We start from the raw sequence: 18,844 nt of genomic DNA, 5'->3' as shown, positions 1-18,844 counted from the left end.
TCCTTCACCCACTACTCTGGACTAAAATCAGCTAACTCAGACTAATGATCAAACTTTGGAACTTCCTGCTATGAGTCACTTGACCAGTAAGCCACTGTGGGGGGGGGGGAAGAAATAGTCTCAAATCCTTAGACTATAGTCTATCACCCAAATTATTCTTTTTAGGTGATCCTGATTGGTCAAAGTTGATTCTTTCTATGGCTCACCTGTCCTTTTTTTATTTGAAGTTCCCCAGGAATTAGGCTGAATGTGTAATCAGATAGTGAAAAATGAGAACGCAGAGTTCAGCTTGATTGAAGAGCTTTGTGTTCTAAGGTGAATGAAGCAGCTATTATGGTAATGAATGTTGACGGGACAAAGTTAATGAAAGTCTGACTGATAAATACTTGCATTGTAATGATGAGCGCCTTTCAAAGGATCACTGGGCTAATGTAACTGCATTTTAACATGCAAATATTTAGTTATACATAATACAAATTGGCTTCACGTATTTAAGTTCTAAATTATTAATGCTGTAATTGTACAGTATGCAATGAAGACCCACATTGCTGATTGTTTAAAACACACTCTATTAATGAGATGGTTCACTGTTAAAATTTGACCCAACATATAAAGTCATGTAATGATTTTGTTAGAGCTTAATTTTATAATGAAAGTTTGTCGACCTCGCAGTGATTCCTCATCAATTTCTAGATTGATTTAATATGTTAGTAAATATATTAAATCTCATTTGGGGGGGGGAAACAAAATACAGGTATACCAATTTGCTGTTAAATGGTAGAAAAATGACAACTTGATGACATAGCACATTGGTACATTTATACACTGTTGCAGTGTAGTTTAATATGAGTTTGTGCTTACAATGAACCCACACGATTTAATTCCTTAACCTGGTTGATCTGTCAAATCTTGTCTGCACTGGGAAAAGTGTGATCCTTTACCATCCAAGTCATCCCGGGTTTTATTTTTGTTAATCTTCATGAAGCAGCTCAGAGGCCCAGGAGCAGATTACTTGCTCTTCCGCGAGAGGGGTGCGTGATGTTGGAGAGGAGGGGACCTAAAGAGGGCAGTAAATAAATAAAACAAGGGTTAATAAAAATGAAAGCATACGCTGGCCTGAAAGCCAAACGAATGTATCCAGTGTGTAGCCGAGCCATACAGACTAGGAAGGTGGCAGGTTCACTCTGCAGCCTGTGGTGTTCGCTGGTCTTGGCCAGACCAGCAGCAGGGGCATGGCAACTGGCTTCAGAACCCTCTGGTTAGGGAGTGGGGAAACGGCCAGGATCACAGTAATGAATGACCTTGTACTGGGCATTGAAACTGGTTTGTCTATTTACTGGTGAGTCTGATTGCGCCCTTCTTCGCCCCCCCCCTTTTACCTCAAGACTGCTAACTAATGCTAGTGAGCAGATTTTACTTTGCACGACTGGGTGAAGTGAGCTGCGCGCGCACACAAGACTACCTGGTTTTCACCAACACTGCACCAGTACCTAACAACATGTGACAATGCTGGTTAATGTGCCTCACTTGCATCTGCTCACTGAGCACTGGCAGCATTTGCCTAACAGATGGTGCAACCAGTTCAGGGCAGATTGGTGGGATGACTGTGCTGATCCAGTTTAGGGCCTGTCCTCTGTTCAAATCCCAAAGACGTCATTAGAAGTGCTTTTCCTGTTTAGTGCGCACCATGCGATTTGGTTTGTTTTTACAGACAGTAACAGCTGCTAGAATAAGCTGTTAAAAATATATATTTATAGCTCATTCGCTAGCAGAAACTTGTATTTAGGTTTGAACAATGTGCCTTCCTAGTCAGCATTAACCTACATTTATCTTCACTGTGCTACCTTTATTTTGTTTAGCTTCTGACATTTAAAAGCGTATTCCAAGGTAAGAGCCACACAATGGCCCACATTCAGCTGAAAACTATAGATTTGTAATTGGGGGGGAAAAAAATTACAAATTTATTTTTAAAAAGTCAGAGGTTGCCAGCCTTCCAATCAGACTGCAACCTCCTCAGAACTTCCAAGGCTGGGTGTAGATACAATAACAACTTGCATTTATATCGCGCTTTTAACGTAGTAAAACATCCCAAGGTGCTTCACAGGAGCATCAACAAACAAAATTTGACAGTGATATGACATCACTTCCCCCTGGCGCCCAGTTTCCCTGCTTCTTGTGGCTCATTCACATGATCGAATTGGATAGTGAATGGTAAAGATTCACTTGGAGAATGAGCATCCTACATAGATACATAGAAGTTAGGAGCAGGAGTAGGCCATTCGGCCCCTCGAGCCCGCTCCGCCATTAATGAGATCATGGCTGATCATCCAACTTCTCCATCTCTGGGGATAGGTTATTGACCAACATTAACTACAAGCTCACTGACTCCCACAGCTACCTGGACTACACTTCCTCCCACCCCGCCTCCTGTAAGGACTGTATTCCATTCTCCCAGTTTCTCCGTCTCCACCGCATCTGCTCCGACAATGCCACCTTTCACACCAGTGCTTCCGACATGTCTTCCTTTTTCCTCAACCGAGGATTCCCCTCTACCGTGGTTGACACAGCCCTCGACCGTGTCCGTTCTATCTCCCGCACTTCTGCCCTCACCCCTGCCCCTCCCTCCCAGAACCACGATAGGGTTCCCCTTGTCCTCTCCTTTCACCCCACCAGCCTCCACATTCAATGGATTATCTTCCGCCACCTCCAATGTGATCCCACCACCAAACGCATCTTCCCCTCCCCTCCACTTTCAGCATTCCGTAGGGACCGCTCCCTCTGAGACACCCTAGTCCACTCCTCTATCACCCCCAGCACCCCTTCCCTTTCGCCTGGCACCTTCCTGTGCAAGCGCAGGAGATGCAACACCTGCCCTTGTACCTCCCCCCCCCCCCCCCCCCCCCCTTCCCACTGTCCAAGGCCCCAAACACCCCTTCCAGGTGAAACAGCGATTTATTTGTACTTGTTGCAATCTAGTATACTGTATTTGCTGCTCACGATGTGGTCTCCTCTACATTGGGGAGACCAAACGCAGATTGGGTGACCGCTTTGCGGAACACCTCTGTTCAGTCTGTAGGGATGACCCTGAGCTTCCGGTCGCCTGTCATTTTAATTCACCGCCCCATTCCCACTCGGACCTCACTACTCGGGCTCTTGCATTGTTCCACGGAAGCTCAGTGTAAGCTCGAGGAACAGCACTTCATCTTTCGATTAGGCACTTTACAGCCTTCCGGACTCGATAGAGTTCAACAATTTCAGATCATAACCTCGGCCCCTATTACATTTTTACTTATTTTTTATCCACACTTTTGTTTTGGCCCTCCTTTTTTTCTCTTCCCACATGGCAGCTGTCTCCCATTCTGCCAGCGCATTTCACACCTAATCTAGAGCCGTCTTTTGTCTCCACTAGTCCTATCACCATCTCTTCTTGTTTTGAATACCTCTTAATGTCTCTTCACTTCTCTTTTGTTCTCTCCCAGCCCCCATATTGGACTTTTGATCTGTTTCATTTCCTGTGCTGCTTCAGTCTTGACAAAGGGTTTTGACCTGAACGTTGACTCTATTTTATCTCCATGGATGTTGCCTGGCCTGCTGAGTTTTTCCAGCATTTTCTGTTGTCATCCAAACTCAGTACCTTGTCCCTGCTTTCTCCCCATATCCCTCGATCCCTTTAGCCTTAAGAAATATATCTAAGGCTCCCCTCTCCTCCCCTGACATTGGTGTGGAAATGTGCCTTACAGATCAGAAAGCCCCCATCTCTGGTGTGTACTGAGCTAGTTGACCTTGGGCAGGTTGGTGGTGTGGCAGCACAATCGGCTTCATTGGCCCTGGGTTAGAGAGGGGAAAAGTCAGCCATAATTCCCACTCTTGTATTTCCAAGCAGTAGTCGCTGGATAGTGACGAGTGGATATCTGGAAAGGATTGGATTGGCTCTGATTTTCCTGCCCACCCCCCCCCCCCGGGTCATGTGATCCATTAACACTCGATGCCCAAACTTGTACATCAAGAATAGCCACTCCGTTGAGGTACTTGAGAGCCTGTGAAACCATATACCAACATAAGGCATTGTCTTCAGGAGAGAGGGAGGGGGGATATTGGATCAGGGAAACACCAGCTTAAAATGGGAAGTTCTCAGGTAGTGCTCTTTTTCATGTTATCAATCATGGTGCCACACAGGCTGCGGCTATTCAGATGGCCAGCGAAGCCTGAGCAAATGATGTGACAGCTTTTCCTGCAATATTGCTGTATTCTAAAATGTTTTCCATTTGTGCTTGTTGGAAACATCCTGTTAAAATTCCTTTGCAGGTAAAGAGCTGAAATGATTGGTGTTGGTAAATGTTACTGTGGTGATCAGGTGCCAGCCTGGAAGCTTTTTCTTCATTTGTCACTTAACTGCGCTCACTTTGCCCGGCAATCGAACATTTCAGCAACAGTAATTTGACACGGGCACTAACTCAGACGCCGGTGGCCTGCTTGTGGGTTGATTGTTGCAAACAAAGTAGAATGGCGCTCGGTCATAGTGAGGCCTGTATGACTGTAGCTGGGCATGTGATTTATAGAGGAAATTGCATTGAACTCAATGATATGATGTGTCCTAGTTTGAAATTGTTTGGAAAATCTTCAAAACAGACACTGTTTACTCTAATAAAAACAGAAAATAAGGTCACAAATTCTAACTCCACTTAGTTAACCGATATAAGCTTGATATAAATTGGTTTTTAACCCTGCCACCCCCACCCCATTCACCAAAGAATTTAGTAGTCACAGTGGGGTCACATTATGGTTGGATGACTTAACAAAATTTAAGCGTCAACAGTCTTTCAGCACGTGTATCAATTCGGCAAGAGTTTGCCCGCCTTGGAAAAATCTGTGATTCACAAATTATTTCAAATGAGCACCTTTTATTAAAAACCTAAACCGCAATCTGAATGAGGTGATGTGTAGAGCGCTCAGCACTTTCAAGTCACAACAATGTTTCATCTTCCATACATCACCGATTCTGCTGTCACTGAAATGCAGCTCAACTGATGTTGTGTAGGAGAGCTGCATTCTGACCTCGGGCCTATTGTGTTGACATTATTTAGAAAAGAGGATGGTAACGCTCCTTTTCTCAGCTTCAGAGATGATTGACATAAGAACATAAGAAGTAGGAGCAGGTGTAGGCCATACGGCCCCTCGGGCCTGCTCCGCCATTCAATAGGATCATGGCTGATCCGAACCTAGACTCGCGTCCACTTCCCCGCCCGCTCCCCGTAACCCCTAATTCCCTTATCAGCTAGGAAAATATTAATTAATTTGTATCTCGCACAGTTTGAGTATTTTCTTGCTTGTGTCGGATACCTGTTCCTCCTGAGACTCGTACGGTAGACAGGAGCCTGCTGCAAGGCCTTGTCAGTGCCATTGGATAGCCAGCTGACTGCAACATCTATCGACTGTACTTTCCAATTTGCCGCCCTTCTCTCGTGGGGAATCATTGAGGTGGCTTCCCAGACATCTGACTGAGATCCGGAGCTCCGCATGTGGGGAATCTGAAATTTGAGTCTGATAACTACTCTGTGGCACAGTGTGTACAATATCTTGTGATTTTATACATAATTGCTTTCAGACCCTTGTAATAAAATACAGAGAGCTGATTAATTGTCAATAATTTGATATCTTAAGTAACATTTAAGCAGTGGGTAGCGTGCGGGGCTTTTTAGTCCTGTAGTCATGAAACTCATTCTTCTGTTTTTGCCTGAACATGCAGTTTTGCCTTGAATGGTGTTAGAAGTTTCTAACAATCCTGCTACACAGCTGACTGCCTCACTTGTTCAGCATCTGGCATGTACTCAGCTGGCACTACAGGGTTTTTTGTTTCACCAGCCACTTTATACCAAATGATGAGAGAAAATGTCACAAAACTAACAACAACAAAAGGTTAGCAGTTTACAAATGGATTATTGACAAAGCAAGCTCTATATATTAATGTGCTGTGCACAGGAGAGCGTTCTTTTTTCCCTGCTGATTGTGAACATTTAGCCTTCTCCTATTCCTACACACACAACCCTCTCATAAACTTTGTTTGGAGCCTTAGAAACCTTTTTGGATGACCCACTGAGACAGCCATTCAATGGCAGAGAATCCAAAACCTGAAGGACATTGCTTTTTTGGAATGTTCTAATCCTTTGAACTAGGGGTGGGGGTGGGCCCCTAGATGGGTGTTTTTGTGGAAAATCAGTATAATAAAGTACTTTTGCTAATGTTCATAATACAGGTTGGACCCCGGTAATCCGGCACCCTCGGGACCAGGCCGGTGCCGGACCATTGAAGGTACTGGACTGTCGGGTGCTGGATTACCGGGGTTCAACCTGTAGCGGTAATGGATTTTTCACTCATTGTATTTGAAACAGAATTGATCATCAGTAAAGTAGTCCATGTTGAATAAGCCTCCATTTTTCTTTTTGCTTTTGAGAGGTTACGTTACTGTCCAGTAAGGGAACAATCTCTCTTTCCCCACCCTAGTTTCTTCATGGGCCTTCACCCACCACCGCCCACCTGTTCCCCAGATCATCATCATGTGCTAAGAGAGCAGCTTCTTCTCTAGCCTGTGCCTACATCGCTCTTTGTTTGTGCTGCTCATGGCAGTCAGCTGTCTGGTACAGGCACTTTCTCATTTCTCTCTACATTCTATGCCACCCTGCGCAGCACCACTAAGACTGGGGACACACTGGGCCGGGAGATCCGACTTGCAGTTCTCCATTCTGTCGTACTGTGACATGGTCCTTGCAATGTGCAAAGCTTAGTTTTTATCTAATTTATTTTTCTTCTCACTAACTGAAGGGATACTGTCTCTAAACCATGTTGCAGAAAACACAGCCTTCTTTACATCAATAGGAACTGAGTTCAAGATTGCTCTGATTCCAAGTTTCTACTTCCTTTTTGTGCCTTTTTCAGCAGTAGATAATGCTTGTTCTTAAAGGCCAGAACTTGTTCTGGAGCTTGCACTCTTGTAGGATCAGTAAAGACCTATTATTATAAATAAATGCAAATATGTTTTTATTTATATAAAAAGAAAATTAGGCGATCTTGGCGCTGTTGGCTATTTATAGTACAGGGGAAGGCCGAGTGAAGATTAGAGAAATTCAATGTAAACAGAAACACTGCATTTATTCATTTGGTTTGTATTTGTTCTTCTCTCAGGTCCGTGAGATCCTCGGCCACTGCTCCTGTCCGTCGCAGTTCCCTATGACAAAAGTATCTGAGGGTAAATATAAAGTCGGTGAGACCAGCACTTTGATCTTCATCAGAGTAAGAGCCTTGTGCCATAACCATTTTAATTGTTTATTACAATGTTAAGTACAAAGTCACAAGTACACTGCGTGAGGGAGCTGCGTGTAACACTACTACACGAGGCTTGTACCAGTAACATGGGATGGCAGGTAGAAGAGCTTAACCACGGGTTCTGGCTCCTTTCTTCTTGCCTGCATCATTTGGTCCTTTGAATCTCTTAAATGTATAAATATATATACCATACAGCAAAGATAGTCAAAACATTTGAATTTTATTCCTATAATGGGTAGTACCAAAGTATTATTCACTGAGTTGGTGGAAAAGGAAGTGGATGTCGTTAAGAATTGTGTACATGTAGCGCATATTTGGGATTGGAAGGAAGGGAGAATTTGCACCCTTAACGTACAAACATCGAGCTGCCAGGAGGTACTGAAAAACAAAACAAGTACCAGAATGGGCACTCTAACTTCAACACGTGAAAACTTTTTACGATAAGCATCGGTGGACTTTGTCCATGCTTGTTTTGCAAAGGAGGTAGTCAAAGGTTGTCTGTCAATCTTCCAGCAGAACCTCGCCTCAGACGCCCAGCAAGCACAAAGGCAATCATTTTTAGAATGTTTCCCAACAAATGCTGTTTCTCCTATAAATGCAAGTTCAAGCATTTTAGTTACGCCTCTGCAAGACTCTGCTGCTAGGTGAACATAGAATCATAGAAATTTAGGGCACAGGGGGGGGCCATCAGGCCCATTGTGTCTGTGCGCCAGCTGAAAAAGAGCTACCCAGCCTAATCTCACTTTCCAGCTCTTGCCCTGTAGGTTACGGCACTTCAAGTACTTTTTAAATGCGACAAGGGTTTCTGCCTCTTCCACCCTTTCGGGCAGTGAGTTCCAGACCCCCGCCACCCTCTGGGTGAAAAACATTCTCCTAAACTCCCCTTTAATCGTTCTACCAATTACTTTAAATCTTTGCCCCCTGGTTATTGACCTCTCTGCCAAGGAACTAGGTGCTTCCTATCCACTCTATCTAGGCCCCTCAATTTTATGATGTGAAAGAGAGGCCCCCAACCCCAGGAGGAAAGTGACTGGCCATCAGCCTGCAACAGCCACTCATTGGAAATGACTTGTGTTGGGATATTCAAAAGTTTCACAAACTTGAGGTACTTTTGAAATTGGATTACACAAAAAGCTGTGCTCTGCAAAAAAAAAATAAAAAAATAAAAAATAATTAGTGATGTGCTACTACTGATGGGAAATGAAATTCATTGGGGTGTGGTTTTTTTTTTACAATGAATTACAATTTGGGTATTTTTCTTTTATGATCTGGAATGCACTGCCTGAAAGGGTAGTGGAAGCAGATTCAATAGTAGCTTTCAAAAGGGAATTTGATAAATACTTGAGGGGGAGAAATTTGCAGGGGAAAGAGCAGGGATGTGGGACTAATTGGATCGCTCTTTCGAAGAGCCAGCACTGGCACGATGGGCTGAATGGCCTCCTTCTGTGCTGTAATATTCTATGACCTATGATTCTATAATAGTAACTGATAATCATAGAACGGTAGAAATTACACCACATCAGATGGCCATTCAGCCCATCATGCCTGTACCTGTGTTGGTGCCAGCTCGTCAAGAGGCGCTGTGCACACTGATGCCACTTTTCCCCCTTACCTTTATTATATTCTTCCTATTTCAAAGACTTATCCAGTTCCCTGTAAATAAAATCATAGAAAGGAATTAATGAGTATTCAGCAGGCCTGTTGGGGTTGTTTTATTTATCCCTTTTCTTGATGGTTTTTAATTTCACTACAGCATGGGCCATGACCTCGGCAATGTCCTCTCTCAATTATGAAAAAGGTGTGTGCTGTAGGTGAAATGCAGCAATGTTGTTCAATCACATAACCTGTAACTGAAAAATAAACAGAATTATATCAAATTATTGAAATTAGTGGAACTTGGGAGGGGGGGGGGGAGATAGTTGAGCAAGGTGGCACAGTGAATTGCTGCTTTGGGTAGGGGGGTCGGTTGTGATCGATGAGCGGGGTGGCACAGTGAATTGCTGCTTTGGGTAGGGGGGTCGGTTGTGATAGATGAGCAGGGTGGCACAGTGAATTGCTGCATTGGGTAGGGGGGTTGGTTGTGATAGATGAGCAGGGTGGCACAGTGAATTGCTGCATTGGGTAGGGGGGTTGGTTGTGATCGATGAGCAGGGTGGCACAGTGAATTGCTGCATTTGCCTTTCAGCTCTGGGCATGAGTTTGAATCCTGCCCAGATCTACTCCCTGTAAAAGTCCGACACAATGGGAGTCTCCCCTCAATGCATTACCTAGTGCAAATCACAGATCCAGCAGCATTCAACAATAAATAAGTTTATCTCTGGTCATTGCTCGTGAGCTGAGGAATGGAAGCCTGGAAATATACATCAAGGTCGGTTCCAGATGAGGAGCGAGCCATTAGCAAGGGCCAAAGACCATCAGAGGGGAAGGTCAGTGGGGTAAGGGGAGGCAGGTTAAGCCTGGGGGGTATAGAGTGTCTGGGGAGCAAGTGGAACACAAGCAGGCCATGGAGTAAGTGGGCACAGGAAACAGGAGTATAGAACAAAAAATAATTACCTTGTGTCTGTTTCTGAAATTGGTTTTCCAGAGTAATTGGTTCATGCTAAGCACATGATACTACTTGATTAGCTGGTCCAATCACCAACCCGCCAGCCATTACACAATCTATATCTCTACATTTGTATAGATAACATTTTTAGTGATATAAATGGATAAGCACTAAAAGAGCAGGCTTGCTGAGAGGCCTAAAGGATGGTAGATGTATGAAATGACTTTCAAATTGATGGAATATTTTACCGTCTGTCAGATATGTGCTGCACCTAACCAGGGGTTGCATAATGATGTGCCTGTCTACTGTAACCCTTCTCTATGTGATGGGCAGTGACCTTGCTTTAATGTTGTTCCTACAGCCCCTCAATCTCGCCCATGAAGACTCCGGACTAAATTTATTAAATAAAAGTACAACTTAATTGAATATTTAAAAATCATTTGCTTTGTACTGGGTCAGGTATTAAGGAAGAAATTTCCTTTGTTTCTGCAGGTTCTGAGAAATCATGTGATGGTGCGTGTTGGAGGAGGCTGGGATACACTTGAGCATTACCTGAACAAGCACGATCCCTGTAGATGTGCTTCACCATGTAAGTGTGTGCAGTGAGGTGAATTCCAGTTCTTGTCGTCGTCTCCTTGTTTCTTTTTCAAGCCCCCAGTTTGTTCCCATTAGTAATGAGAGGCTGACAAAACATCACGTAGAAAGTTGCACTCAAACGTTTCACTGCGTTAAGGGTGCTATATAAAGGCCAGTTGATAATGTAGTAGAAGTATCAAAAAAGCTGATAACAATTGAGATCTCTACTGAATGACATTCTTCTAAGGAACTCCTATTTTATAGAACAACATTGATATCCAAAAGTGTTGAAGAGCACGTCCCGTTGTTGCTCGGTTTACAGGATGACAAAATATTTACAGCACAAACAGGCTATTTGGCCCAACCAGTCCATGCAGGTGTTTATGCACCACATGAGCCTCCTCTCGCCCCTCTTCATCTAACCCCATTAATATATCGAATTCCTTTCTCTCTTGCGTGCTTATCTCACTATATTGCATCTATGCAATTCGCCGTAACTATTCTCTGTTCCACTCTCTGGGTAAAGAAGCTTCTCCTGAATTCCCTATTGGATTTATTAGTGACTATCTATCTTATAAATTTTGGCCCCTAGTTCTGATCTCACCCACAAGTGGAAACATCTTCTCTACGTCTACCCTATCAAACCCTTTCATAATATTGAAGACTTCTTTCAAGTTTTTAAAAATTTATTCATTCACGTGATGTGGGCGTCGCTGGCAAAGCTGGCATTTATTGCCCATCACTAATTGCCCTTGAGAAGGTGGTGGTGGTGAGCCGCTGCAGTCTGTCGTAGCAGCTTTTTTTTGATACGACTGAGTGGCTTGCCAGTGGCCATTTCAGAAGGCAGTTAAGAGTCAACCACATTGCTGTGGGTCTGGAGTCACGTATCGGCCAGACCAAGTAAGGGTCGCAGATTTCCTTCACTAAAGTACATTAGTGAACCAGATGGGTCTTTAAAAAAATCCGGTAGTTTCATGGTAACGATTACTGATGCTAGCTTTTTATTCCAGATTTATTTAATTAACTGCCGTGGTGGGATTTGAACTCTCACCTCTAGATTTAGTCCAAGCTTCTGGATTATTAGTCCAGTAACATAACCACTATGCTACCATACTCATGTCACCCCTCATTATTCTCTCTTTTTTCCTAGAGAAAAGAGCCCCAGCCTTTGTAAAGGTATAACACAATGACCTACAGAGATTGTTCAGATGAACTGACCTCAAATCCAGACTTCAATCACTGATTGCTTGATGTTCCAGTTGATTTTCAAACACATTCAAAAAGGCTTCCCCAATGGCTTATTTGGGAAAGGCAGTGTGTAGCAGAGCTATACAGACCAGATGGCCCCAGGTTTGAATCCTGCTCTGAAGAGTTACATAAATGTACACTGGGTCATAGGAATTTGTCCCAGAGTCCCTTGATTAGGGAGGGAAAAAAATCAGCCAAATTTCCTGCTCCTGATCGTTCTCCAGTGACTGCTGCTGGAAGTATGTGAGTGTCGGATGAGAACAAGATTGGGCTTGCTTGTGAGACCCTAGAAGGTTGAATAGCACTATCCAAAAACACAATTCAAAAGTTGCTCATCCGGTTTAACAAGTGATTTCCTGTCATCGAGCCCCTACTTGTCCTGAGGCCTGGGTGTGTAACCTGGGCTGCTTATTTTGCAATTCTTGGAGGCAGAATCAGGAGAACTGCCCCAGCCACATAACATGTTAGACTCTGCTTTTGGCAAAGCAGGCCTTCAGTGATCTTCTCTTGTGGAAACAATAAAAAAACCTTTTCAAAGAATTCAATCTAAGTGGTGGTGCAATTGTGAAAACAGCTAGTGAGCTATTCATTGTAATCTATTTTTATTAAATAAAATTTTCCAATGCTCCACCCTCCTCTCCTGAAGGTGTTGGTTTCATTCTATGGTACACTTTCATGGGTCTTGGGAGTCCACTAGTACCTCAGCCACATAGCCATTTCTCCTGTGTGAGCCTAGATGGCAAATGCCAGTGATCTATCTAACTAAGAGTATCTCAACCAAACCTGATCCTGTCCTCCAGGATCACTGGCTGGTGATCAGGAGTGGGGATCCTATTGATTTGTTTTGTTTTTTCCTAGCCACCTTCTTGGCCTGGGGGTGCTGATTGCAGCAGCTAAGATCTGCTAACCCAGTACCAACTAGGAATCAAACCTGGGATTACCTGGTCTGTACTGCTTAGCATTATACTGGATGATGCCTTTTATCTGCTGGACCATTGGGTTAATCTAGTCTAACTTTGAATGTCTTACTCTGTTTCCCTCCTCATTCACTTTTTTTACTTAACCTCTCCCAGATCTATCGCCAAAACTATGGGCAACAAACATTGATTACCTAGAATATACAGCACAGAAACCGACCATTAGGCCCAACTGGTCTGTGCTGGTGTTTATGCTCCACGTGAGGCCCCCTCCCTTCCCTCGTCATCTAATCCTATTCACATAACCTTCTATTCCTTTCTCCCTCATGAAGAACAGGACTAGTGCTCTGCCTCTCAAGTATCTATCCACCCACGTCTCAGTGTTCTGCCTGTTTCTGCCCACTGGAGGATGTTATGGTCAACCCCTACTCTGCTCAGTGGCACTTTTAACACTCCCTTTTAAACCTGAGTGCATTGAAAGTGGCAGTGAGTGGCGTGCATGTTAACTCTAATACCAGCTGGGTTACTGTACCAGATGATGGATTCCGATGTGGGCAGGGGAGAATAGGCAGAGCATTTGGATGTAGGTGAGTTTGAAGAGGCAGAGGATAGAATGGGTTCATCAAGGAATGGACACCACTCACCTGTTCTTGTCTCTGCATTTGACTCCAGTGCTGCCCACCTCTCTGTCTGCCAGTCAGTGCATATATTCTTATGCAGCTGGGCTCACCTGTTTGACACAAGTCAAGTGTGTAATGTCTGTTCTCCCACGTTACACCCTAATTATGAATCTTAATTCCACCAATGGGAAGAAAATGAAGAACTAACATTTCTAAAATGCTAGTTGCATCAAATTCCCACAGTTGCACCAGAATACAAGTGAAAATAAAACTGAGTTCCAGTTTTTCAGCTTAAGCTGACTTCTAATGAGCTGTGTCCTGGCAGAGAGCAGAGCTGGGCCCAACCCAAGTGAGGCAAAAGGAAGTCATTCAGAGTGGGGATGGTTTGCACCCCCATCATTAACACTGGAGGAGCAGTTACTTCCCCTGCTTCCCCCACCAGTTCTGTGCCTATGGAGGGGAACAGTTAACTTACCGCTAAGCCTCCTCTTTGCTGCTGCTTTGAGCTGACCACTTGGAGATGCACAGGAACAGACTAGGACAACTCCCCCACTGATTTCCCCCTGACTCTGCACAGTGCTTCCCCACTGTATTGCAGCTGACAGCTGGAACATGTGGGGATGGCGGGGGAGAAGAAAGAGGGAGTGGGGTCTGGGGAGGAACCTATATCCCATCATTGCATGACACAGCACATCGAAACTCCAATGATGTGTGTTGCCTCTTCTCTTTGAAGTGGATTTTGTTTATGCCAGCACCAAATCAGAGCACATATCTGCCAGAATATAGCAGTCATGAGTTAGCATTTCATCTGATTTTGAATTTGATCAATAGTACAGCAATACCATAAGCCCCTTGATAAATAGGCTTACTGGGACCTGTCTACCCATCACTCAGTAATCGACAAGATACGACATTCATTGGTAATTAAAAGAATAATTAGAAAATCCATTATTCAGTGACCAGCATTCATTTTTGGTATTCCACAGTCTCTATCACTGCTCTGCTTGCCACCTCTATAATGCAAGAGCATTTTATCAGTTGGTCACAATTCTTAAATATTTTAAGAATGCAATGCTGTGTATTCTCTTGCATGGAGGATAGCACGTAGGCTGCAGAGCTTATATGACCACCTTATCACAACAATATTATGTTGTATCCTTGAAACAGTGCCCAGTCTCTGCAGTTCTATAGAATGTGTACAATGAGTGCCACCCTGATGGCTCAGACAAAGGGGGTGAAATTCAGTGCCGTGCTGAGGGAGTGCTGCACTGTTGGAGGTGCCGTCTTTCAGATGAGATATTAAACCGAGGCCCCGTCTGCTCTCTCAGGTGGACGTAAAAGATCCCATGGCACTATTTCGAAGAAGAGCAGGGGAGTTATCCCCAGTGTCCTGGCCAATATTTATCCCTCAACCAACGTAACGAAAACAGATTATCTGGTCATTATCACATTGCTGTTTGTGGGAGCTTGCTGTGCGCAAATTGGCTGCCACGTTTCCCACATTACAACAGTGACTCCACTTCAAAAGTACTTAGCTGTAAAGCGCTTTGAGATGTCCGGTGGTCGTGAAAGGCGCTATATAAATGCAAGTCTGTCTTGTCCGTGCTGAATTTGCTGATCCTGATGAGGACAGCAGTGAGAGCACTACAACTGGCCACTTCATCCCTGGGTTGTGGAAGGAAAAATTGGGCAGGGATCTCACTCCTGATTGCTAAACAGCATCCTGTCCTGGAACTGCATGTGTGTAAGGTGGGAGGAAGCTCGTGGCACCAACGCCAGCATAGACCTGTTGGGCTGAATGCCCTGTTTCTGTGCTGTAAATTTTTCATGCCTGCGTTACCTCTAGACTTGACTCTTCCAATGTACTCCTGGCCGGCCTCCCATCTTTCTTCCTTCGTAAACTTGAGGTCATCCAAAACTCTGCTGCCCGTGTCCTAACTTTCACACAGTCCTGTTCACCCATCACCCCTGTGCTTGCTGACCTACGTTGTCTCCCGGTTAAGCAACGCCTCGATTTTTAAAATTCTCATCCTCCCATCAAATCCTTCCATGGCCTCTCACTCCCTATCACTGTATCCTCCTCCAGTCCTACAACCCTCCGAGATATCTGCGCTTCTCCACATCTGGCCTCTTGCGCTCCCCGGTTGTAATTGCTCCACCATTGGCTGTGCCTTCAGCTGCTAAGGCCCTAAGCTCTGGAATTCCCTCCTTAAACCTCTCTGCCTCTCTACCTTTCTTTCCTCCTTTAAAACGCTCCTTAAAACATACCTCTTTGACCAAGCTTTTGGTCATCTGCCCTAATATCTCCTTGTGGCTCGGTGTCAAAAGCTCCTGTGAAGTGCCTTGAGACATTTTACTACGTTAAAGGTGCTATCTAAATACAAGTTGTAGTTTGATACCGAGTAAGAACAGTATTGGGCTTGGCTGTGATGATGACCCGCCCCCTCCACTATAGTTGAATAGCCTGTCAACACTCCTTGTTGAGGTGAACTGGCCCCTGTGAGACCATGTCCCACTGAGGGAGACAATATCTTTTTAGGAGATTAAAGGAGGGGAGAAATTGGAAAGAAATGGGGCGGGGTGGCGGAATAAAACTACATACAACAGAGGTTGTGTGGCTATTTTTATTTTTCTTTCATCAGGTTTTCTTGTGCTAACTGTAGATGTGGTGGACAATGCTGGGCACCAAGCTCCCAAAACTATTCGTGCAAAAACGTTCTCTTGTAGCGATCCTGAAGAACTGACCTGCAGGAGTGACCACTTACAGCCTGGTGCTAATGGCTCAATAAGCTAACCCAAATCTAGTCCCAGTATTTTTTGTATGATGTATATGAATTGTGTATAATTCAGACCCATGCTTTTAATTTTGACAGCACACCGCTATCAACCAATAAAACCAGCACCCAAGTCATTCCCGAACAGCAATGTGCGTATCTCTAGAGCGCAGAGTCCTGGACCGTACCACTTTTCCGAAGGCCCGGGCACTTTGAGGGTGCCAGAAAATACAAAACTAATGGACAAAAGGACATCATCTGCAGCAGAGTCGGTAATCATGAACCAAAATGGATTGCCCGTAACGCCACCGACTCGAACATTCAGCCCAACTAATGCTAGTAGCAAAAGCGAGATGACAAGGCACCAGGGTACACCTGCCAACCCAGCAAGTAGAACAGAGGTGATAAGCAAACGCTCCACGCAATCACCAGGCCCACTGGCACAAGGCGTTCGCGCAGGAAGAACTTTCCTATCTCGACCACGTGATCGGTCAGAACCAAGATTTTCAAGCCCTGGCAGGTAACTCCTTTATTGGCATTTTTGAATAATAGAAGTATTCAACTCTAAGAAGCATGACACTCAGTTTAGCATTGTTGCTGCTGAACTTCAGATTTATAGTTTTCTCTGATTTCTTTGTTTCTACATTTGACATATTTATGGCTTTTTTTGATAAATTGATCCATTGACCTTTTTTAATATGGGGACACACACATTCCTTGTTTCTCCCTTTCTAACAGAAACTGTAAACAACAATGTCCAACACATGAATAGGGACTTGTGCACTGCTGATAAAGAAATACCTTTATTTGCCTGATTTAATTCCCATTACTCCTCCTATAGGAGCATTCCATAGGCAGTGTATTACAAGAATTCTTAGTCTAGGTATGCACAAATGAGTTCTTGCCCAGCAGCACATTATGAATGTTTTAGTTGTTTGGGTACCTGCGTATTGCATTCTTCTTTTCACAGTTCGTGAGTTATCAGATCAACTTAATTTCTAGAATAGATTGGTTACTTCACTGTTCCACTCTATAGTTCTATCTGATTTTTATAAAATGTATTTATTTGTAGCCTATATAACCTATTGTTATTACAGTGCTCTCATTAGCTCTCGGTCCAGCAACGCCTAGATTTTAAAATTCTCGTCCTTGCTTTCAAATCCCACCATGGCCTCCCCCCTCCCTATCTCTTGACGTCTCCAGCCCTACAATCCTCGGAGATCTCTGCACTCCTCCAATTCTGGCCTCTCGTGCATCCAAGTTTTAATTGCTCCACCATTGGCGGCTGTGCCCAAAGCTCTGCAAATCCCTCCCTAAACTTCACCACACCTCTCTCCTCCTTTTAAGATGCTGCTTAAAACCTACCTCTTTGACCAAGCTTTTGGTCACCTGCCCTAATATCTCCTTATGGCTCGGTGTCAAATTTTGTTTGATAACGCTCCTTGAGATGTTTTACTACGATAAATGCTACTTATTGTTGGAGTTTGTGGTCCTTGGGCAAATTCAGAAGGGAAGTGTGATGGTGTTAAGTGTCTTTTTCAGATTGACTGCTGACATCGTTTCAGATGGTGAAACCGCATCCCATGCCAAGTGTTGTTTCACTGTGATGTGTTCCGATTTATTTCTTCATGCTGCAGTAATGTTGAGTTTGGCAGTGATAATCACATGGGGGGGGGGGGGGAAAGACCCAATGTAAACTGCATTTCTACACCATATTCTGAAGTTCCTCACATGTTTTAAATGTCAGAGATCAACTGACCTCATACCTGTACTGAATGCATTTTTGCAGATTAACAGGGCTGCCACCTAGGCCTCTCAGATTCCCTGTTGGAGAGACTCTTCCAAGCTGCCTGTCGTGCAACTTATTTTCTAGCACAGACAGTTCTCTTCGAGAACTTCCCAGTTACTCATGACTGACATTTGCCTGAAGGAACTATATAGACTGATTAATTTTCCTACCCACTTTAACCATATAATTACCAGAACTTTCAATGTAGCTTTTGTTGATCACGAAACAAAAACATTAAGCTTAAAAATGTACATGTGTTTAGGAACCTTTGAGTATGTTCATTATAGATTGTAATCCATGGTTTACATTATGAGCAAAGGATGAAATATTTTATCTGGTTAAGTAAGACATTGAATATCGAAGAATCCCAAAATAAAAGAAATACAAGTGGACAGGACAGTTCAGTGGTTACGGTATCAGATCTTGAACTTTGGTTAATATGTTGGCTGTCTGTGTAAAGCTTGATGCTGGCTGACTGAATGAATGAAATAAAAGACAGGTTTGCAACAGAGTGAAGTATTGCATCCATTAGCTGATGTTCTTACTCAGCCTTCCCTTAAGAGGATGAAAGTTGCCACTTTTGGTTGGACTGATTGTTGTGGTCAAGGTAATTTTTCTTCCCAATATTCTCCCATCCTCTCTAGAAGTTGCTGACTCATACTAAGAATGAACGCACCTTACCAGCTGCCTCGGTACCTCACCCACGTGGTCATTCTTTGTGTGTGTGTGAGCAAGACCGTGACTTTCGGTCAGCTTTTAGACTGAGATACATCACAGCCATTAGTGTCCTTAAAATGTGCATGCATCTGTATATTTTAGCAGAGGTTAGTAGATAACACTCTGGAAGCCTAGGTGATTTTTTTTCTCTTTTGGCCTCCCTAGCCTACTGAGATTAATTGTAAAGTCCTTTTCTGCACCAGTCGAGCCCTATCTCCTGATGCGTCACCAAGGAGAGGTACTGCTAGGGTTTAAATGTTGTTCGTTTTTCTAAAGCAAAATGTATAAGTATATACAAAAAGTATATGAGGCAAACTCATTCATTTTTGGGTTAGGAC

General features: G+C 43.9%; 1 protein-coding gene across 2 annotated transcripts in view; it reads left to right on the top strand.

Annotated features, from left to right (window-relative positions):
- gas2l1 (growth arrest-specific 2 like 1) overlaps positions 1 to 18,844 on the top strand; it is a 68,207-nt gene that overhangs the window by 23,480 nt on the left and 25,883 nt on the right. For both annotated transcript variants that reach the window (XM_085961495.1, XM_085961496.1), the window contains 3 exons: positions 7,180 to 7,287; positions 10,358 to 10,454; positions 16,100 to 16,520. In XM_085961495.1, the coding sequence (XP_085817621.1) occupies positions 7,180 to 7,287; positions 10,358 to 10,454; positions 16,100 to 16,520 (626 nt within the window). The remainder of the gene's footprint in view (positions 1 to 7,179; positions 7,288 to 10,357; positions 10,455 to 16,099; positions 16,521 to 18,844) is intronic.

This window comes from Somniosus microcephalus, chromosome 19 (genome assembly GCF_052327205.1).
Source record: "Somniosus microcephalus isolate GS21.2 chromosome 19, FLI_Smic_1.0, whole genome shotgun sequence".
NCBI lineage: Eukaryota > Metazoa > Chordata > Chondrichthyes > Squaliformes > Somniosidae > Somniosus > Somniosus microcephalus.
The sequence above is the reverse complement of the archived record's forward strand: the minus strand, read 5'-3'. Positions and strand labels throughout refer to the sequence as shown.